The sequence below is a fragment of the Eleutherodactylus coqui genome, chromosome 10, assembly GCF_035609145.1.
Source record: "Eleutherodactylus coqui strain aEleCoq1 chromosome 10, aEleCoq1.hap1, whole genome shotgun sequence".
Classification (NCBI taxonomy): Eukaryota; Metazoa; Chordata; class Amphibia; order Anura; family Eleutherodactylidae; genus Eleutherodactylus; species Eleutherodactylus coqui.
In genome coordinates this window covers 37,707,153-37,731,557 of record NC_089846.1, presented here as the reverse complement: position 1 = coordinate 37,731,557, position 24,405 = coordinate 37,707,153, and the positions used below count along the sequence as shown (strand labels likewise).

Here is a 24,405-nt window from a genome sequence, read left to right as displayed (position 1 = left end):
GCACACCCAATATCACTTCCCTGCCTCTAGTAACTCACTGTCCCATGTCCTCTCCAGAGATCAATGCTAGTATCACCACTACTCCACCTCCATCCATATTATCTAACTTCCCACGTACCATAGCTCCAAGTATAATAACCCCCATGCAGTATATCTCCCTCCCCACATTAATAGGACACATTTACAAATTCTGTCTAAAAGTTACTAGACTGTACAAATTAGGACAGTCTTAAAGTGCACCAGATTCATCACAGCAACTGTTGCCGGATGGGAAATCTACTGGATCTTAAAACTGTGTAGTCTAAAGATTATACCAGCTAGCTTATACCAAAAATTGCACTAAAATTTGAGCTATTTGCATCATTTTTTTGGCACAAATTATGCAATGTCCCCTTTTCACAAAGCCACTCCCTTTTTCACACTAGTAAAAAAAATTTAAAGTGCCCGAAAGTTTCACACAGGAAATGTGGAGCAAACAATGGAAGGAGTTTTATGGTGCAGAATTTCACCAGAAAAACTGTTGCTGTTACGGCACTCTGCCCCCCCCCCCCTCCCGAGCACCAGGTGGGGTGCCCTGATCTTCCCGCACCCCACTGTCCCTGCCTACTTGCCTCGGCCCTGGCTAACCCCAGGCGGGCAACTGGGCGGCGGTCCCTGCTCTGGCTAGGGACCTGGCGACTACCTAGATGGAAACTCACTAACGGGGGACAGAGTGCCGACAGAAGAGGCAGGTGGAACCAACCAACAGAACTTACAAGTACAAGCAGGGCTGGAGATGGAGCTCACAGGCAAACTGACAGGACACTGAATAGCAACCAGTGCTGACTGAGACAGACCAGACTAGAGGCTAACAGAAACAGACTGAGCAAAGGATAGGAAGAAGGAGCTGACAGACAACTAGGGACTGGCTGAGGTAAACTGCAGACAGACTGACTAGATGAAAGCAGAACCAATAACTGGCAGTGAGCTCAATTCACTGCCAGTCTTTTAACCACAAGGTTCCGCCCAGGGGCGGAGAGTGGGAGGAGGCAACTCCACCCACTGCTGTATAAGAAGAACGGAGGAGTGCGGGCGGCACCCTACGGGCGGACACACCCACGCCACCGCCCACCAGCCCCCCAAAGCCGCTGGGATAACCCCGACACAGGGCTCCAGGCGCCGGAGCCGACGCCGGAGCGACGCGCACCGACCGCGGGACCCCGTGCCGCGCTGCATGGTAACAGTTGCATTGTGACTACTTAATCTGCCCAATCCGTCATCTGCATTTCCACCCAGTATATTATTTCCCCAACCCCCATATAAAGTAGATCACCATCGCCCTATTCACTTCCCCTGCCATAGAAGGCACCCACTGGCTGACCCCCATACCTCTGCATAGTCTTGCTATAGTACTGTGCAATCCACATTGTTGCAAAGCTGCTGCTACATGCCTCCAGCGGAGTAACTAGCTGCACTCCATGTCAGGACTAGTTCGTCATTAGAAGCGTGCCTATACCCTGCAAGATGCATGCAGTGGCTTGGCCAACCAACAGGAGAGAAACAGCAAGGAAGGCAAGTATGATAGCAGAGACATAACTTGAAGCTTCTGGGCCCCAATGCAAAATCTGTAACAGGGCCCCCAACTATAATGCTTTATTCATAGTACTGGGCTCTCTATATGGAGAAGAGGCCTTATGGGCCCACTAAGGCTCCTGGGCCCGGGTGCAACCGCATCCCCTATAGTTACACCCCTGGCAGTGGTATCCCTGGATTCAGCTCCTAGGAGCCCATAACTTCAGTTTATGGGGCTCATTGACAGATTCCCTTTAACCTTTAATTTCTTACTTCTGCAAACCGCTGCCTCACAAAATATTGTTGAGTAATTGAACATCTAGATTTTTCTTCACCAAGCACACAACATGCAAGTCATGGGGCAAGGCAGAGCACAAGTATCTGCAGATTCCTGGGCGGCTCAACATCAACAAACTGACATGATAACCAAGATAATAAATGGTTGGGTAGAAACCTCACATCCAGAATGAACTTCACATTTTTCTCTAATTGCATCATGCCTGGATAGTCAGGAAATGTTCTCCACACAACATGCAGGAAATGTATGACAGAAGAGAACTGTAAGATGTAGAAGCTCCAGTGGATGTGCTTCTGTCTGGACGACGTTAGACACAGCCATAACCAATATAGAAGTCTAGAACTAGAACTCTTGTATCAGACATAAGCTTCCAGCAACAGAACAATGCAGAAACTTTCCACCTCTGAAGAAAGAACATGCACCGGTGGAAATCCTGCATTATGTCTCTGTAGCCAGGGGCGTAACTAAAGACTCAGGGGCCTGGGTGCAAAAAGTTCAGCTATTACCAATAGAACATATATGGGACCACCTGGGGCAGCAACTTCCACAGCCTACGAGTTTACACGATCTAGAGGCTCAGTTACAGCAATGTGGAGAATACTATACTGAACCGTTGTGCCTTCATGCCCGCCCATATCACATCTTGTAGCGAAGCTAGAGCCACCATGGCCACCAGTAACAATAGTTACCCCCACAGTGACCCCAGTTATAACTCGCTCAGTAGCAATATTAACCCAACAGTAGCCCCAGTAGTTCTGGTAACCCCCTCACTAGCCCCAGTAGTTCTGGTAACCCCCTCACTAGCCCCAGTAGTTCTGGTAACCCCCTCACTAGCCCCAGTAGTTCTGGTAACCCCCTCACTAGCCCCAGTAGTTCTGGTAACCCCCTCACTAGCCCCAGTAGTTCTGGTAACCCCCTCACTAGCCCCAGTAGTTCTAGTAACCCCCTCACTAGCCCCAGTAGTTCTAGTAACCCCCTCACTAGCCCCAGTAGTTCTAGTAACCCCCTCACTAGCCCCAGTAGTTCTAGTAACCCCCTCACTAGCCCCAGTAGTTCTAGTAACCCCCTCACTAGCCCCAGTAGTTCTAGTAACCCCCTCACTAGCCCCAGTAGTTCTAGTAACCCCCTCACTAGCCCCAGTAGTTCTAGTAACCCCCTCACTAGCCCCAGTAGTTCTAGTAACCCCCTCACTAGCCCCAGTAGTTCTAGTAACCCCCTCACTAGCCCCAGTAGTTCTAGTAACCCCCTCACTAGCCCCAGTAGTTCTAGTAACCCCCTCACTAGCCCCAGTAGTTCTAGTAACCCCCTCACTAGCCCCAGTAGTTCTAGTAACCCCCTCACTAGCCCCAGTAGTTCTAGTAACCCCCTCACTAGCCCCAGTAGTTCTAGTAACCCCCTCACTAGCCCCAGTAGTTCTAGTAACCCCCTCACTAGCCCCAGTAGTTCTAGTAACCCCCTCACTAGCCCCAGTAGTTCTAGTAACCCCCTCACTAGCCCCAGTAGTTCTAGTAACCCCCTCACTAGCCCCAGTAGTTCTAGTAACCCCCTCACTAGCCCCAGTAGTTCTAGTAACCCCCTCACTAGCTCCAGTAGTTCTAGTAACCCCCTCACTAGCTCCAGTAGTTCTAGTAACCCCCTCACTAGCCCCAGTAGTTAAAAAAAAAATCTGCAATCAGAAAATAAACAGGTTGGAAAAGTTTATCGGGTTTTAAATTAAAAAGAAAAAAAAAAGGTAGTGGTATAGTCCCATTAAATGACATAGGGCGATTCCCAAAAGTGAAAGCCAGTCTCACAAAACCAGCCAGCTCATCGAGCTTTAACATCAGCTATGCTCATACAGACATGTATATTCGCTTTCTAGATTTCTCTACTTTTAGGTCAATTATTTAACCCCCGTGACGTGACTCTTGTGTCCTGTGCATTTTTCAACTTTTAAAGTCCAAAGAACCACAATAAACCAATATAAAAAAAGGCATAGCAGATACACATACAATAAAACATGTCTTGTATATAAAGATGGCATGCATTGTAGAAAGGTTTATTCACATCTTACCTTTCGTGCCCATTGGTGTAGGGCAGTTGTCTGGCACGGATGGCAGCACTCTTGTGAAATAGCTGACATTGGAATAGGCTTCCCAGCTGAGGTAGCTATACGCTGAATTATACGTTGGAGGACTTGGTATCAAAGTAGCTCGCACTGAAATTTTATACAAAGATGTATTTTCATTATTGCTAAACTTGCACTTTTAATGAGCAGGTTTTCCAAAAGAACAAAGTGCAGTCCATGCACCAAGTCTACAGCTGCACACAGTATATTGTAGGGGTGTCTGGAGTGGTCACCTGCACTACTTGGGCAACATTAGCAACAACTACGATCATTTTCATTTCAAGTTACAAATTCCTACCATTACGAATACGACTTTCTACCAGTGACACACTTACCAGTGTAACCATGGCCTTAATTATTCTCTTCAGACATTGGGGCTTATTATTCAAAATAGGAGTGCTTTCTGGTGAAAGTTACACAGGAAAATGCAGCACATTTATAAGCTTTTACTCTTTCAGGGCTTGGTCAGACAAGCGTGTATTACACACTGCAACAGCAGCGTGTAAAACCACGCTTCTATAGCAACCAATAGGATGCTATGGAAGCGCTCACATGGACCCTTTTAAGAAGCGCAGAATCTGCTCTCCTATCAAAGAAAGGACAGCAAGTGCCGACTCGCCTGTCAGCTCCATGGTGCACGCTGTCCAGAGTGCTTATCATAGGCTTCTATGGGAGCCGTGGAAGCATGCAGCCCGCACTAAAGACATGTGAACGGGCTGCTCTGCGGAGCAGCCCTGCATGTCAGCAGCATGCTTTACACGTTTCTTAGCAGCGTGTAAAACACGCTCGTCTGACTGAGCCCTCAGAAGTAAAACAAAAAGTTGTAAAAAGTTAGCAGAAATGGGTATTTGCACAAAAAGTTGTGACTTTAGCTCTCTGCATTTGCTCTGCCACTTTTTCAAAAGTGTAGAAACAAGGAGAAAAGCTAAACCCCTGATTTCTATACTGCTTACTACAGAGCTTGGATACCCTGGATCTCTTCCCCCTGCTGCTCTCCTGATCTTACCGAGATCCTATACCATAGGGACTATAAGGCTGAAGTGGACCCTTTGTTGTGGAGTTCTGTCTACTGATGGGCTCCATACCAAACTAGTAAGTCCACTCTTATCTGGATTGTTTCTTTATACATTTATTGCTATTCTTTCTCTATATCTGGACTGTGGATACCTCATTCTGTTCTATTATACTTTTTCAAAAGTAAGTAGGCCTTTCAGGAGGGGGCATGGTAGCTCCAGAACAACAGATTTATGTATAATTTACTCAAGAAGCTGGCATAAGTTATACCAGAAATGTACGCTAGGTCGGACCTGTCGAACATTTCTTAGAAGGAACATGATCTGTTGGGATGTGATGAATACATGAAGATGCATGAGCCTAGGGAAATCATACGAAGCTAGTTGTCGGAAATGCCAAGCTTAGTAAATTTCCGCTTGTCTTACATGCCTGCACCTCATCCATCATGTGTTTTTAGACCCTTTTGTTTCAGACAAGTTGGTGAACTGTTAAAGTGGTGTGGTCTGACTTGCACCAAAAATTGTGCCAAATTTCTGCGAATTGTGCTAAAAATTTGGTGCAATGTTTGTTCTACACCAAGCCAACTAAATTGTCTAGTCTAAGTTTAGACCACCAGTCTTAAAAATTTGACAGATTTATCATTCAGCAGAACCTTTATGATAAAAGTGACGCATTTTAAAGACAGCCTAACCTTTAGACAGTATTAGTAAATAAGCCACATCCCACTGGCGTAACTATAAGGGATGCAGGGGGTGCGGTTGCACCCGGGCCCAGAAGCCTTGGGGAGCCCATAAGGCCTCTCTTCTTCATATAGGGAGCCCAGTACTATGAATAAAGCATTATAGATAGGGGGCCCCTGTTACAGGTTTTGCATTGGGGCCCGGGAGCTTCAAGTTATGCCTCTGCGTTAAGGAGTTAAGAGAAGTTGGGGGGCCCCCTGAGATAAACTTTTGCACGCGGGACCATGAGCCTTTAGCTACACCCCTGCCCCATCACTATCCCGTGGAGAAGGTTTGTCAGAAATTTATGGTAGACAATGAGGAGTAAGATCTTACCTGTTAAAACAAGCCTAACAATTGTATCACGGATAAAGCTGTTATTTATTATATCCCAAACCCATTTATAGTGGGTCAGCATGTAGTAGGTGAAGGAAGGGCTTGGACGCACAAATTCACGGATTCTTGTCCATAATTCAGCTGCAAGTAAAATTAAATACCGTAAGTGGTATTCTATTAACAGAGATAAATATGCATATATCAGTCACATCCAATTACAGTAACAGACAGATCGTTTAACACTTGTGCACTGTTATGCAGATCTAAAGTATGTATAACTGTCTACATTAAAAAAAAACAACAAGGTTCTTGGCGCACAAATTGATCAAAATCACGTGAGCCCATCCGCCACATCAAGACAAACCTCAAGGTCTCTTTCACACAGGCGACGCGATATCGCGGCGGTCTGTCCAATATCTGTGCATTTTCTCACGGCAATATTGCGATTTTGCGTCACTACAAAGTCACGAGACTTTTGTAGCACTATTTTGCCGGGGTGGAGGGGGGCTTGAAACATAAGTCCTACCCCAAAAATAAGCCCTTTCTGCATAAAGAAAAATACAAAAAGAATACATCACCTCTCAGGCACTGTCAGCTCCCCACGTGTCTCTCCTAAAGCTCAGGCAGACTTGTTTGAAGTCTTCAGTCATCGATTCCTGGATTAGAGATTCAAGGTCCTTGCCTATGGAAACACTGTCTGTGATTGGTTTTCGACCGCTGTGGCTCAGCCAATCACAGCCAGCGCTTGATAAACCAATCACAGCCATTCAATGCAATATCAATAGCTGTGATTGGTTCCTGGAGCACTGGCTCCGATTGATTGGATTAGCCCCGGCACTCGAGAACCAGAGGCAGCACTTCCTGGAAACGAGGATTTTCAAATTCCCGACTAGGAAGAGTTGCTTGAAGATAAGCGTCGGGAACCTGCAGAGGAGATGCGGTGGAGTATTTTTTTATTTTTTTTGTTAATGGCAGCTAGGGCGTATTTTAAGGACAAGCAGTAGGATTTCCTACTCTAAAAAAGTTTTATCGCACAAAAACCGCATTTTCGTGCAATGCGACACATAGAAAGGGTCCATAGGGAAACATTGCTACACAACATCACAAGTCACAGGCAACTCTAGCAACCCACAATTGTTTTTTCTCGCAATGTTGCATGCTACAAAATATCGTCAATAGGAAAGCATGGGCTTCACATACATTCGATTTATCGCACTGTTACATCACTAAAAAAATTGTGCGATTTTAACACCCATGTGAAACCGACCTGATGGATAATTAGCTCTACAGACATCTCTTTGGGCTGAAAAGCCTCCACATGAATGGGAAAGTGGATAACTGGCTATACATTGTCACTGGACCACCTGCGGCAGATGGGAAAGTGAAGTGCTTGAGTGCAGATTTCCCATCTGTCACAGGTGGTTCAATGATTGTATATAGACAGCTATCCAGCTTTCCTATTCATGTGGAGGCTTTTAAGCCTAAAGAGGTCTATAAAGCTAGATATCCATTCATTAAGATTTGCATTAACGTGGCAGATGGGCCCACAAGATTTTGATCAAATTGTGTACTAACCACCCCGCATTTTTATGCTGTTAGTATAATGAAAAAAAACCCAAAACGTTTAGTACCATGTTAGCCAGTAGAGCAAAATGTGACTGTTCCCAGCAAGAGAAACCAAGTAATCTTGTAGATATGATACCTTGTAGTGTATAACAAAAATACATGGTGTTAGTGAAAGCTTCCGAACCAACACAGGGTTCTTCTTCAGGCCTAAGTGAAAAATAGGCATGCATATTTATACACACATACTTATGAGTCACAAAGCCATAGAAGAATTTGGGAATATAAAATTTATAACAACTTTTGACACTTTGCATAGTAGATTAAATTCTTCATGAGGATTCATGCGTGAAGGGGAGGTATGAGACATCTATAGCACAGATAATACTGCTGGCCTGGTGGCTACCCCCCTCCCCCCAACAGTAATTCAGGGACCATAAAATTTTCACTCCCTTATCAGTGTCTAGTTAAACAGGTTTATGTCTCTGTTGCAGTATTCTTTTAAGTGCAAACCAATCACATCCATGTCTATGCCTTGTCTTAAGTATGGGTGTATAAATGTGTATGCCTTTTTAGATCTATTTAATTTAAGCCTGAAGAAGAGCCCTGCGTTGGTTTGAAAGCTCGCATTAACATCATGTATTTTTGTTAGTCATTAAAAGGTATTATATCTACAAGTGCTGAAGTGTGTGCCTCTTACTGTATTTTGTTGCAGCTACAGCTTATTGTGCACTTTCACACTTAACCCTTTCCAATCCACTGTCTGACATCTGAAGACATTGTGATTTAAGGCTGTACAGCTCAGATGTTGGAAGACATCCGTCAGGGTTCCCTTACTGTATATTGTCAGCCTCTCTGCTGTCAGAGCCTATCCAACGTGTCACCTCATGCAGTACTGGCTTTAGCCAGCATATAGCGTCGTTGTATAACGGCAGAAAAAGAGTAAGCCCCCTAGGAAAACCAGGATACAAATTGGATTGGAAAGGGTTAATTTGCTGATGTGCATGTGCAGACTTGTTTTTTCTATGCAGTCCCTTCCCATTCTTTATTTTACTGAGGGGTGGATCTAAGACTTAAAGATTGGGGGGGGGGGGGGGGGTCACCCACACTGGTGTTCTGGCAAGCAGTAAATAAGGAAAGAAAGTAAAGTGATCTATGAAGAAGCTCTAAGCTATCAAGTCATTGAAGTGTCAGACACTCAGATCGCGTTACTCCTGATAGCTAAAGCGGTTTTCTCACAGTTGTCATTTATCACCTATCCACAGGATGTACGATAGCTGGGCTCCCGCCGCTTGTTGCGTGTGCCTGCTAACAGATACCAGGAAGGAAGTACACAGCGAGTTCATGAACAGTTAGAAGAAAATGAAACAGGGGAGTCTAGATCTGCCATGTCCTGCCACAATACTAGAATTAGGAACATCAAATGCAAAGATCTTAAAACTAAATTATACATGAACTTGATCATATGTGGGGCGCGCTTTTGCATCATCCACCGAGAAATATATCCTTCATCTACTAATTTTACATGTTAGCTGAATGTGTAACACCTATAAAAGCACAGAATGAGTCATATGAGCAACAGAGAACATTCATAGGTAGAAATTATTTTTTTCGTTTTAATATAAATAATAAAACAAAAAAAAATAATTTCTACCTATGAATGTTCTCTGTTGCTCATGACTCATTCTGTGTGATATATATATATATATATATATATATATATATATATATATTTATTTATTTATTTATTTATTTTTAACAGTCAGCACCATTTCCACCATTTGGTCCCACAATGATAGTTGCCCTGTCTGGGACATTGCAAATTTTGTAAGTTACTACAATATTAACAAGTTTTCATTTGAAAAACTATTACAGAGTAGTAAATAAAGTCAGGGCCCTGATCATCAATTCCATTTTCAAATGGTGACAAGAATTGTCTTGTTGCCATTTACAACAAGCCCTGCTATCGCTTTTTCCGTATCTGTTAATTTAAAGACATTTTCCTAGGACTTGGAAATTGCTTCACAACCAGACTGTACTTCCAGGTTGCTGCTGACGAGGACAAGTGACTACTGTAGCAGTCACATTCCATAGCCAATGACTGGCTGCAGCAGTCACATGTCCTAGTCCGCAAATACAATTTTAAGTCATGGAAAACTCCCTCTCAAGTTTTATTATGTAATATTAAAATATATTATATTTAAATAAAAAATATAAAAGTTATTATATATTTTATTACATTATATATAATAAAATTATATATTATACTACTACTAATTTATAAATATTAATAAAATATATATTATATTTTAATAATAGTAATCCCATTCCTCTTTAGCAGGGGAAGCTCTTATTTTTTATCTATTTTTTACATGGAACAATTCTTCAATTTATCGTTGAATCGTGCAAAACTGAACGGTAAGCGTTTGTCATTCGTTCACAGGCAGGGTTTATGATGATTGACTCATGTAAACAGGGATAGTTGTTTATGAACTGCTTGTTTACTGTGAATGAGACTGGTCACTTGGAAGCGATCACTGATGCACTATAAGCGTTCCACAGTCTACCCATATAAAAAGCACCCCAACATACTATTTAATTTCCACTGTGTAGTGAGCAGAACATGGCAGCTGCTAGATCCTACTTAGCAATGGGTAATAACACCCATTTCATCTTTGAGGCAGGTATACAAGGTGTATCTGATGAGCCAGTGCCATGTGGGTTATTGCACAGGTGTATTGGGCATAAAATAGGTGTGCCCCCCTATGGCCACTGAATAACCCCTTATCAATTTAATAGTGCAACACCCACATTGTTATATGGACCCTTATTGTTAATCAGTATACTGATGTGTATATCAGGAAGAGTGTTAGTACATAAGTTGGCCGAACAAATGGTAACATACATAGTAGATACCGGATGTAAAAAGGAAAATAAGCAAGACCTACAGATATGGGAGAAAAAGCCATGTATAGGTAGGGTTGCCAACTTCATCACAAAAAAAGCCAAGGTAAAGTGTTATACTTTAGGATGGGTTAGGGGCATGACTTATCACAGTGTAAGATTTCACCTCAGTTATTCTAGTTGCTGCAACCAATTGTGCCCCCCTTCCTCAGTGGCACTAATAGCCACAGTGCCTTTAGTAGTAACAGTGCCCCCAATAGTGGCTCCAGTAGTAATAGGCCCCCTCCCATCCTGAACCTTAAACTGGGCAGTAACTACAGGTCAAGCATTTCACTCATGTGGTGTTGCTGTAATCAGAGACAATGGCCCAGGTAACAGAGCAAAAGATAAACACTTAGCCGGTAATTTTTTTTTTTTACCAGCCATTGGTATCCCAAGGCTGGTAAAGATCAGGCATCTGAATGTTGACACCGGTCACCCCATGTGGGACACTGGCTCTGAACCTTGAAGACCTTGGTTTAAAGACAGATGGTAGTGTCTACCACTCATCACACCACCATACAATCGGAATCGGGGACAATAGCTGTCCTGTCCTGCCATTTGCCATGAGCTTCCTGCTTCTACAAGTATATAGTACATACCAAATACACACTGCATCCCCATTACCATGCATCAATCGAGCTGTACAACTTGGCACAGTTAATAGATTTCAGGACGTGAAGTGGTGTATAGTTGTAGTAATTTCAAATTGCATTGTTTAAAACGGCATTGGTTATTAGTATGGTTTGCCACCATGTACACCGATTTAGATGTCCATATGGCCAGCTATGCAAAAGATCTACCAGGTTTGGGAAAAGAATGGAAGTTCAGGATGTGCTGCTGCGTAGGATAAGAGGTTGGCAACAAGTGGTAGTTGATCATTATGGAATCCTTTATTGCTAAAGCAGACTGGTGTGACCCGAGATTGAGAATTCCAGAATCTGTTCTATCTCAGGTCACACAAAACAGTCTGCTTTAGTAATAAAGGATTCAGTAATTATCAGCTACCACTCCTTGCAGACCGCTTATCCTGCGCAGCAGCACATCCTGAACTCCCATTCTTTTCCCAAACCTGGGAGTTTTATTGCACAACTAGCAGTACGGCTATCTAAGCCACCCGTATACATAGTGTGGATCTGTACTACCAACCAATGCCCTTTTAAAGCAATTGCCAATATACACAACTTCATGTCATGCAAATTACGAACTGCGTCGAGCTGTATAGTTCTGTGCATGTTATGAGAGTTTATTCAAGATGGAGAGATCAAGTGAAACATATTTGACGAGAGATGTTTTAATATTCTACGCTCAAAAATTCACTGCATGAAACCTTTAACTTTTTTTTTTTTTTAATTCCTCAGGAAGATTCAAAAATGCACAAAATTTTATCAAGACGAAAACTGGCAAGACCGATGCATTGTATCTGGAAAGGAAGGTTCGCCTTCTGAAGTCACGTACTCTACTCCATAGTTATTTTAACTGCGCGATATCCAAAGCTGCAGGATCTCTCAAGAGCTTCGGTTTCATTCCAGGAAACAAGTGTTAGATATGATTAGCACATTTGTTTCAGAACTTACGGATTGTACAGTTTTTCCCATAATACCCGGTTCGCGTGCAGTCACATTCATAGTCGTCCGGGTCATACCTCACGCAGATACCTTTGTGCTGGCATGGGAAGTAGCAGCATGGATTCACTAGAATTAAAATGAAGGGACATTTAAAAAATGAGGCGTCACAGGGCTAAAATGGTTTACTGTCTAATATCAACAGTCTACACGATAACCACCACAATAGCGCCAAGGTGCCATCCATATAGCGCCATGCTATAGGCACCATGGAAAAAGCTTACTAAGCCTGGCATTTCCAACTCCAATCTTCCTATAGTTTTCCCTGGCACACCAAACACAAAGAGGCACATATGTCTTCACGCATTCGATGCATCTCAGCGAGTCTATGTAGTTCAAACCTGGTGTACATTTCTGGTATTATTTGTACTAGTTTCTGGTGTAAGTTATACAAAAACCTGTCGATCCGGGATAGCCACAAGCCACTTTTTTGAGTAGCAAGGTTTAACAAAGATAAAGTTGCAAATTTTTGCACAAATTGCTAATTATGCAAAATAATTAGCAACTTTTTTTTTTTACTTAATAAGCTTTATCATAGAATGGTAGAGTTGGAAGGGACCTCCAGGGGTATCAGTCCAACCCCCTGCTAAGTGCAGGATTCATTAAATCATTCCAGACAGATATTTGTCCAGCCTTTGTTTGAACACTTCCATTGAAGGAGAACTCACCACCTCCCATGGCAACCTGTTCCACTCATTGATCACCCTCACTGTCAAAGTTTTTTTCTAATATCTAATTTGTGCCTCCTCCCTTTCAGTTTCATACCATCGTATTTCATAGGAGAGAAAACATTGTATGGCAACACATGGAGGACTTTATTCAAGTCATCCATGTGTTGCTATACAATGTTGTATTCCCTCCTATGCTATAACACACACACACACACACACACACACACACACACACACACACACACACCTAAAGACTTCCGTAGGTGCATCATTGCAGATTTATACATTAAACCATTAAAATGTTTTGATTGGTGGGAAATCCACTTTAACAGCTGGGCATGGCATGAAAACAACAAAATAGGCAATTCTTAACTCTCTTCAGCCTCATTAGGAAACAGCTGAGTGGATCCAGCTGTCAGTATGTACATCCGGCGGACGGCAGGTGTCCGCAGCAGCAAGAGGATGCAGCATCACCACCTGTTCACTTGGCATCAGCACTCACATTCTGGGTGTCATGATGCAGGGGTTCGGGATGGTGACCTGCGGCCTCCGATTGCTTGCAGCAGTTACTTAACTTTTGCTAGACATACATACCAGGAGCCGAAGCCACTCAGCTGTTTCTACAGAGGGGCTGAAGTGATGTAAGGTTTGTCTCTTGCTACTTTATACCATGCCCAGCTGTTAAATCTTAAGTTGGAAAAGCCTTTAAAAAGGGTACCCATAACACAAAGGGGAAAGTTGGCTGCACTAGCTGATTTTGTTGGGTTTAGCCAAGTCTCTAATGGATATGGGGGTGTCTCACCTCTCCTATAATAGGGAATGTTAAGAGGAGATATACTGCAGCTAGAAGTGCCTGGCAGCGGCTTAGTCCTCTCCACCACTGGACCACTCGGCCTCACTTACAAGCAGGGCAGGACTTTTACACAGCCCAAATACACGGTCTTTGATTGAATGTGGCTAAAAGCATACCAGTGTTGGAGAGACAGTCTTTGTAATTGCACCGCTACTATTAAGTTACTTTACTAAAAACGGTTGACCGGTTCCCCTTGAGGGACCAAGCCCTTACTATTGGGCACCACAATATTATTCACACTTGTAATGTCTTTGTATTAAAGTCTCAGACTGCGTGTGGATGAATGTTGGTTAGTACTAGAGATGAGCGAGTATACTCGCTAAAGGCAATTGCTCGAGCGAGCATTGCCCTTAGCGAGTACCTGCCCGCTCGAGACCAAAGGTTCGGGTGCGGCGGCGGGCTGGGAGCTGCGGGGGAAAGCGGGACGGAACGGAGGGGAGATCTCTCTCTCTCTTCCCCTCCCCCCCCCCCCCCCCCCCCCCCCCCCCCCGCTGCCTCCTGCTGACTGCCGCTACTCACTGCTCCCCCGCACCGGCACCCAAACCTTTGGTCTCGAGCGGGCAGGTACTCGCTAAAGGCAATGCTCGCTCGAGCAATTGCCTTTAGCGAGTATACTTGCTCATCTCTAGTTAGTACTGTACCTTACTTTTATATTATTCCTTATGAGTTTGAGCTTTCTGATTCCAACATGTCACAGAATAGCAGCTACTTTTCTAGTTGTTTTTGTACTATTACACTCAATACAGTTAGAATGTATCACTTTTATGCAAGACTGCAGGAGAGAAAAAGTTTGTTTTTCAATGTCGTTACTATTTACTTTTGTTTATCCCCTCCCTGTGGATTGTTATATTGGAGACAGGCGCTTCCTTTATGGCCGCTGCAATGCATGGGGCTTAATAGTGAGAAAGAAAAAGGATCCATATACTAATACAATTTCCAGGAAGAGTGCAGCCCCTTCCACAGAGACTTGATTGTTAGAGAAACGGTTTGCATAGCCATGTCTATATAGTGTAGAATATCCCCTGCCCGGTATAGGCTTCCAGAACGAAAAATAATGAATTTACAGTTGTCATCTTGTGTTTCCACTACAGTTTCCAATTATAATGAATACATACAAGGAAAGAAGCTGGCTGAGGGTCTGGATACATCGGTAAGGTATTAAAATCAAATAGTTCAATATAAGTAAAAACATCACAAAGCTGCAAAAAACACTAAAAACTGTCAAAGAAGGGCCCCGCGGCATGTAAATCTACTACCACACTCAGGGGTATACCTAGCCTGTTGACTGAGGCGAATGGCAAAGATGTGGTGCAGATCAACAGCAAAATCTACATGTAACACGCGGGGTACTTGAGCCTTCCTTCAATAGTTCAGTTTTCAGCAATAAATTCTCCTTTTGCTTTGATATTGTAATCACTTATATCAACTTTACAATAAATTTCATTTAATTCCAAATACTCCTTTTTGCTAGTTTTTCGTTTTTTTCACGAGTGTTTTTTTACACACATGTGAATCAACCTGCAGCAAATAGAGACTCTTGTGATCAGTGACTGACACCAGATACCTCAAGCTGTGGTTGTCTTCTGAAGGACCCCAGTAGCCCGGCATAGTGTAAGAGCCCAAGTCAACTCAGGAATCCTCTGGCAGTGTTTAGGCCAGTCTTACCTTGCCGGTGTGGTAGCTTTATTCAGTTACTGTATGCAATATTTCTAGGTATGATGAGCACATTGTCTCTATAGGTTCAAGGGTCTGTTTCGGGGGGGGGGGGGGGGGGGGATACTGCTCCATTGTGGCCCAGGTGTTTTCATGTCTTTAGAGCCCCTATTGTATATTTAGCACATAGATTTGGCAGTTATCCTCAAAATTCCCAACATTAGAAGGTGCATAACTGTCCAACTGTTCATTAATTATGTAATTTGTTGTAGAAATGACCATAACCGTGACAACCAATTACAGCCAAGCCATTCTAAAAAACCACCCCTTTATCCAGACCAGTTCAACTCCACTAATTCCTATGTAAAATGGCCATCATCCTTACCAAGACCACTCCTCTGGAAGACCATTTTCAATCCAATTTTAGGTGATCTGCAAGTCGTTTCTCAGTATCACAGCTATTGAGAATGTGGTTGGCAGATAGTAATCAGAATGACCCGTCAGAACTAGCTGGCCCATTGAGTGCGAGCATATGGTTAATAATGACCGACCTTGTAACACATGCAAATCTGTAAAAATGATTCAGCCCATTTGTACCAACTCAGATTAAAACTTGCACGGAATAAAGTGGATTTAGGTCACGTTCCTGGCATTCACATTGCACTAAACATCACTGCAGAGAGCAACAGGAAAAGAATATGGCGTCAGAAAATACCATCCCTATTATTTACCCATAACTGCCAATAAGTCCTTCATCAACTGGATGACTTTTCCAGAAGTTCACACCAGATTACAGCACAGCATTAAAAACAGAATAGTAAGTGCCACGAAGTGTTGCTCTGCAGTACACGGCCCAAAAGTCTGAAATTAGAGTATCATGTTTTGATACATATAGATTATACAGGATTTGCAATAAGGATTGCCAATATATGGACTTCTGGCTTCATGCCACCATGAGAGTTTATGATTCCGCTATGTGCACATAAGAGGCCAACCCCGACCAACTCCACATCCATGTCACTAGCATCTGTGGCCATTATGAAGACTCTTCGTTCAGATTAGACAGCATGGCAGGAACATTTAGTATAATGGGTGGAAGCCAGATTACGGATGAACAGCAGCACTAGGCACTACATTTTAGGGATATTATCAGTTTTTGCAAGTATTCTCATTGGTCCATGTTCATATTGTGATGTACAAGTCTAAACTCACTAAGGCCTGTCTCACATTTGCGGATTCCACAATCGTAAGATCCGCGGTAATACGCTGTTTAATCAAATGCATAACAGTTCCGCTCACATTGCTGGGTCGGAATTGCATCATCCGCTTGTGGAAAATAGAACGCAGCATGTTCTATTTTAACACAAATATCTGCAAAAGAGCCTATTGTGCTCTGTGGCTGCAGATATACCGGCAGCCCATATGCAATTACATTGTGTATGGGCTGTGGGTACCCGCACCATCGCTAAGCGACCGCGCAGGAAACAAAAAAAGGTGTACTGTGCATGACTGCCTGCATGAGTACATAGTCACACGCATATGACTAGGATATCAGCAAGCGGATTCTGCATATGGCCCAGATTACTGTTGTGTTCACATGTAGCCGATTTGGTGCAGATCTGCATCAGATTTCACCTTTTAAATGAGGGAAGGCTGCTGCAGATTTGCACCAAAATCCACACCAAATTAGCAACATGTGAATGCAACCGAAAATGTTAAGTCTTCATTCATTTTGAATCTCTCAGTGGTCTTAGGGCTTTATTTTCACTGCCATAGGCACAACTACACTCACCGACATGGGGCGTAGTTTCGCCTGAACGAGGCGAATCCCTTACCCTTCGGCGGCAGTTCAAACTCCTCACCAGAGCGCAAGAGTTTGAACATTACCGCGGGAAGACAGGTGCCTCCCGATCTTCCCCGCACGTAGTTTAACTACATGCAGGAAAAATAGGGCAGGTCCTATCTTTTTCCAGCCGTGACTTGTATGACGTGGTGGAAACAAAACCACTAAAATCCCATAGAGATCAGTGGTTTTGTTATGTCCCGCTATACTGCCGTGATCACAGCCGTATAAGGGGACAAAGCCACGCTTGTCTTAATCCGCCCTTAGATCTGGGGCCTAAAAGACTGCAGTTGAGTAATTGAGCAGGCTCTCCGTACCATCCATATAACTTTTGGCACTACTCTGGGTTTACCCTCTAGGGTCTCTTCACATGGGTGAGTTTAATGTCCGAGTTTGTAACTGCAAGAACTTGAACAGAATTCCAACCCATTAAAATGAATGCAGTCGTTCACACATACGATTTCTAATTTCACAGACCAATGGTCCATGTTCAGAAAGAGAAGAGGAAAAAAAAAAAAAGTAAAATGCAAATTTCAGGATGTCCTGTTTTGGGGTATTTTCACCAAAGTCACCTATTTAAGTCAATGGGTTTACAAAGAAGGCCAAAAACTAAAAACAAAATGCACTCCCATGGCATGAGTGTGTGCTCCATTGTTTTTATGCACCAACTGACCCCAGTGGGAGTTTTAAATTACGTCAATTGGGCTACCTTCCTTTGATGTGCATGAAAAACAGAGTGCTCGCATATTAAATACAAGAACTAGCACTCTGAACCTAGAATGGAATGTTGTATATGTTCTCCCCCTATATTATTGAGGAACATATTAGCTAGTCAAGTCTTTTTTTAATTACCTTTCCTATAAAATCGAAACTACTGAACAAAAAAAAAAAAAAAAAGCAAAAAGTTTTTCACTACCCAAAAATTCCTGTTCTAGGCTTACACTCCTCTCTTCCGCACCACTGCTCGGTCCTCCGCTCCTTGCTAGTTTACAGCCCGCAGTCTTGCCTGGTTTACGGGCTAGCAACAAGCTCTGTCATTGCTTGCGGCGCCTGTGACATCCCGTAAACCGGCTGGGGCAGCCTGTAAACATTACACCAGAAGGGAGACCTGGAGCAGCGGCGCGGGAGAAGTGAGTAAATGTCTATTTGTTGTGTTACTGCATGATAAATAGATTTTACACAGGAGCTACAACTTGAGCAATCCCTTTAAATGGCTTGTTCATACAGGTTGGAAATGCTGCGGATTTTACACAGTGGAATTAGCTGCAGAAAATTAGTATCTATAGTAGAAACATTGTGGACAGAATTGTATGAAATCCAATCCACCCTGCAGAAGAAAAAAGTCAGCATAACTTGACTTGTGCTGTGAATTTTAAAATCCACAGCTTATCAATTCATCCCGTGAATTTGACCCCTTCAGATGGAATTTTTTTAGAAATTCAGCGGACTAGCCACAATGGAAACTCCACAGCAAATGCACAACATGTGAAGAAAAAAAAAAAAATTATATATATTTTTTTTAAAATCTTAAATCACACTTTATTGAATTTTTGGACGCCATGTTTTGGTCCATGTTTTGCATCTCTGGCACTTGTTTGAAGTCCTCTGGCATTGCTTCCTGGCCAGGAGTTTGAAAAACCTCTCCTCCAGAAAGCGCTACAATGATTAGTTCTCGACCGCTGGCTCAGCCAACCAGAGGCATTCAGAGCTAATCAAAGGCATTCATCGAGCACAGGCTAAGCCAACCAGAGTGAGTGCTCGATGAACCAATCACAGCCATTCAATGAATGGCTGCGATTGGCTGAGCCAGCGCTCAAGCACCAATCAGGGGCAGCACTTCCTGGAGGCAGGATTTTTCAAACTACTGATCAGGAAGCAATGCCGGAGGACTTCAAACACGTGCCAGAGATGCAGAGGAGACTTGCGTTGGAGATGGACAGCGCCTCTTAGGGGAGGTTTGGTTTTTTTTCATGCAGTTGGGAATTTTAGGGGAAACAGTAGGATTTCCTACTGTAGAAGTTGCATTGCACCGCACAAAAAACGCGTTTTCGTGCTGTGCAACACAAAACAAGGCTCCATAGGGATACATGGGCTACAAAACAGCAAATCGCATCTGTATAGAGCATACCGCGATTTTGAATTCTGCCAATGTAGTGGGCTACAAAACATCGCTCATGTGAAAGAACCCCCTGGAAAGCATGAGCTTCACATACATGTGACTTGTAGAACTGTCACATCACGAGAAAAATCGCCCGTGTAAAACCAGCCTCAAGGGAACTTTAAGATGTCGCGTACTATCCTAGCGATCTAACCATTACTTATGTAGTGCATACTAAGCCTGCAACAGCCCGTTAGAATCTGCCAGAGGCAGGGTCTAATAGGTCGAGTTCCATATCAGACATGGAGGCCCTTGTTAAGTTTCCAGCGGTCATGGGAACCCATTAATACTTTGTAATCACATTATGGGTCATCAATGGATGACATAAGGATTCCTCTGTCATCTGTTTAAATACTGTAGTTGCTATTGGATTGTGGAATGGAAGGGGTTAAACTGCTAGGATCTGAGGCATCTCTACATATGGCAGTTAGAGCAGGAGCCTGGCTGTCAGTCAGCTAAGCAACCACCTTAAAAAGATGTATGTACAGGTTAAAAGCCCATTAAAGAGGTCAGTAAAAAGGCATATTGGACTACACTAAGGGGTTAAACATCTGCAGAGTCATCTGAACTGTCATGGGGATTTACTTCCAGCTGTATCCCAGGACTGGAAGAACACTGTTTTGGCTACTTTATATTTATGGCAATTGTAATCTTTTCTTGATCTCTTTAGTGGAGAGAAGACAGACATTGGTTTATAAGTAGACAGATTATTGTGTTTCCTGGATGCACAATTAAGACAAAATTAATTTTTTGGCAAATGCTTAGAATTTCAGAAGACTGGGACCGCTGCCTAGCATAGTGCAAGTACATCAGACTTACTGCGGTGATGTGCAACAGAGGGGATATTTGGCATTTTGCATTTCAGAATGGAAAGTAATGCTAACCTAACCGATAGGAAATGCATGCCAAGGTCTGCGCAATATTTAGATGAGCTCCCTGGTTTGTAAACCAGACACTTTAGTAAAAGGTCTGGTATTACAAGAAAATGCGCTAGACTCAAGTGGGTCACTGACAAAAATTAACTCTTTGATAAGACAGAAGGAAATTCAGTAAATTATGGGAATCGGTAGGTTTTGCATACTAAGAGTTACCTTTTAACAATGAAACAAAACATAGGAGAAGCTCTAACAAACCAACTACAAAGGGGAGTAATGATATAGTGTACACTATGGGGTATTCCCATCAGCAATTAACGAAATATCCGTAAGATACTCCATAAGCATCTGATAGGGTAGTTATAGCCAGCCACGGTTAGTTGACATGTGCAGGACTTTATACAAGTCATGGAGGATACAGAAAGAGCTTCTATATTGAGAATTTATGATATAACCACAGGACATGATAGAAGTGCTTGATAGATGGGGCACCATTCTTGTCTTATTACCCATTCAACAACTTAAAACCAGCCATGAGTAGAGATGAGCAAGCATACTCGCTAAGGCAAACTACTCAAGCGAGTAGTGCCTTATGACAGTACCTGCCTGCTCGTCTCTAAAGATTCGGGTGCCGGCGGGGAGTGGCGGGGGGGGAGCGAGGAGGAGCATCTCTCTCTCACTCCCGCTCCTCCCTGCTCACCGCCCCAACTCACCTGTCACCCGCGCCGGCAGCCGAATCTTTAGAGACGAGCGGGCAGGTACTCGAATAAGGCACTACTCGCTCGAGTAACATAGTAACATAGTTCGTTAGGCCGAATGAAGACCATGTCCATCTAGTCCAGCCTGTCTATCCTCCTGTGTTGATCCAGAGGAAGGCAAAAAAAAACCAAGAGCACAAGCCAATTAGCCCTTTTGGGGAAAAAGTTCCTTCCTGACTCCCTAATGGCAATCAGACTGATCCCTGGATCAACCCCTAATAGTTCCTACCTGCCTGTATACCCGGATTAACAATTAACCTAAGATTTATATCCTTCCTCTCCAGAAAGACATCAGTAGTTTGCCTTAGCGAGTATGCTCACTCATCTCTAGCCATAAGGCTTGTTAACCCTGTCAAGACCCAAATCACCGATGGGAACCACTAAATGTAAAACTTTGCTTTAAAAGCTAAGTTTTACATTTAGTGGTTCCCAGCGGTGATTTGATTCATTGGTACATTGGGAACTTTTCTGCCTCGGTGACAAACTGTCAAGAACCATCACTTAAAGGGATAAAACATTGCTGAATGTGCATAAAAATTTGCAGAATATTTATAAAATTACTCACTTGTTGATAACTGCTGAATTTCTGCAGTTATCAACAAGAGAGGAATTTATACATGTTCTGCAATTCTTAATTTTTTTTGTTAGAGGTGTTATGGTTGATCCCATATGTTGTAAGTTTACATGAAGAATAGTGGATGACACACACTACAAATGTAGTGGACCAGTTAATAAAGGATAAGTACTTTTAGTATTGTGCTACCTTGCACTCAATATGCCCCCAAGTAATACCAAATCTTTCCTCACTGTCATCTCAGGACAATCAGTCTATAAGCAGTAATACTGTAGACTGATATTTAATGGTTTAGTTATGTAATACTTTCTGGATAAATTCACATGTGGCAGATTTGTGGAACGGATTGCGACTGTTCCATTCATCTGAATGGGGCTTGCAGATGTCAGAGTTTACTGTCAAAACGATCCCAAACAGAACTGATTTTCAGTTGCAGAAGTGTATCCAGCAAACCTGCCGTGTGAATTCTCCCTTTCAGCGGCTGGCTCCTATGAACAGTCTACAGATGTGCTCACATGTCGCTGATTTGCAGAAGATGTCACTCTTTCAATTGAATTCAAATAGAGGTGAAATCTGAAGCAACATCTTACAAAATCTGCAGCAAAGTAGGAGGAAGAGAAAAAATGGTGGGGAAGGTAATTGTATCTTACTTCACTAATCTGGAGCAAAATCAGCGATGTGTGAATGCACCCTTCAAGCATTCTCAAAGAAGATATACCACATTAGTAAAATGCTTTTTATACATTGCATAATATTAACCAAGGACCAAGCACCGTAAATTTACAGCACTTGGTCCTAGAGTTTAATCCCAGGGGGATAGTAAAAATACAAGACGTGATTAAAGCATCTGTTTCTGCAATGTAGCTGGTCAGGTCCTCGGCTGTTAGTGACAGCCAAGGACCTGGAGGAGAAGGCAGAAGCGGTTTTTAATTGCTTTTGTCTTCTCTCTTACAGGCTACATAGCACTTAATGAGCATTATGTAGTGAAGAGAGAAAGTGGAAGGGTTACTTCTGCTTTTCGACACAGCGATCACGTGACTGCCAGGAGCCCCCTTCCACCAGGCGCGCAACTATAGGGGAGGCAGTTGCTTCCGGGCTCAGGACCCTTAGGGTGCCCATAAGGCCTCTTCTCCATATAGGGTGCCTAGAAGTATGAATAAACCATTATAGTTGGGGGCCCTGTTACAGGTTTTGTATTGGGGCCCAGAATCTTCAAGTTACGTCTCTGGTTTACACCAAAATAAAAATTACAATTTCGCTTTTTACCCGTAATTAGGCTAAAAAAATGGAAAAGAAATTCAGTGAAATATATATAAAAAAAATTGTCATGTCACGGGGGAAAAAAAGTTTATAAAATAATTGATAGCTGAAGAAAAAAAAAAAAAGGGCATTAGAACCATCATATGGTTAAAATCCATAAAAAAGTGTCTGGTCCTTTTGGACTGATACACCCTAGTCCTTAAAGGGTTAAGTACCAGTACTGCACACGAGGAAAAATGGTTTAACATACTCTACAGAGGTAAATAATAGAAGCCTTATTTGAGCCAATGCAGATTAGTGGACGTTTTAAATCAAATTCTATAGGATATGGATGGAATCTATTAATCTATTCTTCCCGATTCCTTTTTCCAGCTTGGAATCTCATCCTCGGATTTCTGCCATCCCTGTAATACAGCTGTCCTGTTAACGGGTTGTTTCTGACGGCAGCTGTGGTGGATTAGTCTCCTGGAACAAGAATGGTTTGTTTGACCATACATTTTCCCTGGAGCTACTGCACGGGGAATCTAGTATTACACGCTGCTGATTTAAGTAACCGCAATACAAGAAAAAGGTGTGTGATGTAAAACCAGCTCCTAAAACCATAACAAGTGTATTTATTTATTGAAGCACTAAGCAACCAAAGAACAGAAACACCAAGCACAGAGGTGCATACAAAGGAGTACACACCCGGATTAGTGCAACTTCCTATGTTCCCCAAACCCCACTATATCAAAAATAGACAGATACATACAAAATGCATTATACAATGATATAGATATATTACAATGTGGCAAGAGGGTTTACTCGCTTGTGGCTCGCTGACCTCAACATCAGGAAACAGGACCACATGTGTAGAAGCAGCTCCAGAAACTCGTGTTTCTTTAAATCTGGCGCCTGCCACTTTTATTCCACAGCACACAGGTATATCATACACTGCATACAAAGTCCATAATTCAGGGTTGACAAACCAACAGGGCCACCGTCACTACCCCGCCCATGGGGTCTGGAGTGTATCCTCCTCCGTCAGACCTGTGACGGTCCCAGAATTGGTTCGGACCTCAGGCTAGCAGCCCTTTAGCTATACAGAGCTGTAACTTCCCCCTGAGTGTAACAGGAACTGAAACACATTCTGTCTAAAGCAGATGACTGAACAACTAATGAGAATTGGTCAGTTTCGGTCATCCATTTTAAAGCAGGCATAAAAATAATCATTGGTTCATTTGCCTACACTAATAAAGATTTTGCTACTGGGAGTAAAGCATGTTATTTACATGAAATAGAGTGCGCCGAATCTGAAGTCACAATTTGCCCAACACGTCTTGATCTTACGTTATAGGCCAACTACAGTTTGGCAACAGCTTGGTAATTAGTCCATGTTCTGATGCATGGCAACATTATAATTGCTGCCCAGTTACTTGCATAATGCCTTCCAGAGCCTCGTGTGCAACCCATCCTGGCAGCAGCGGGTTCCTGCAGCATCCGGGCCCATCTGGGCATGTCGGTAAGCTGATGTCAGCAGTTGTTAGGCCTATAGAATGCGAGATGGGCCAAGCGCAAGCTTCTAGTTGACAATACTGCTTTCTTATATATTCTGAACTTGTAAG

General features: G+C 43.0%; 1 protein-coding gene across 1 annotated transcript in view; it reads right to left on the bottom strand.

The window, feature by feature from the left end:
• Window positions 1-24,405, bottom strand: part of PTGS1 (prostaglandin-endoperoxide synthase 1) — a 73,279-nt gene that overhangs the window by 33,613 nt on the left and 15,261 nt on the right. The window contains exons 3-5 of the mRNA XM_066580828.1: window positions 12,109-12,225; window positions 6,026-6,166; window positions 3,903-4,046 (exon numbers count right to left, since the gene is read on the bottom strand). Coding sequence (XP_066436925.1) covers window positions 3,903-4,046; window positions 6,026-6,166; window positions 12,109-12,225 — 402 coding nt within the window. The remainder of the gene's footprint in view (window positions 1-3,902; window positions 4,047-6,025; window positions 6,167-12,108; window positions 12,226-24,405) is intronic.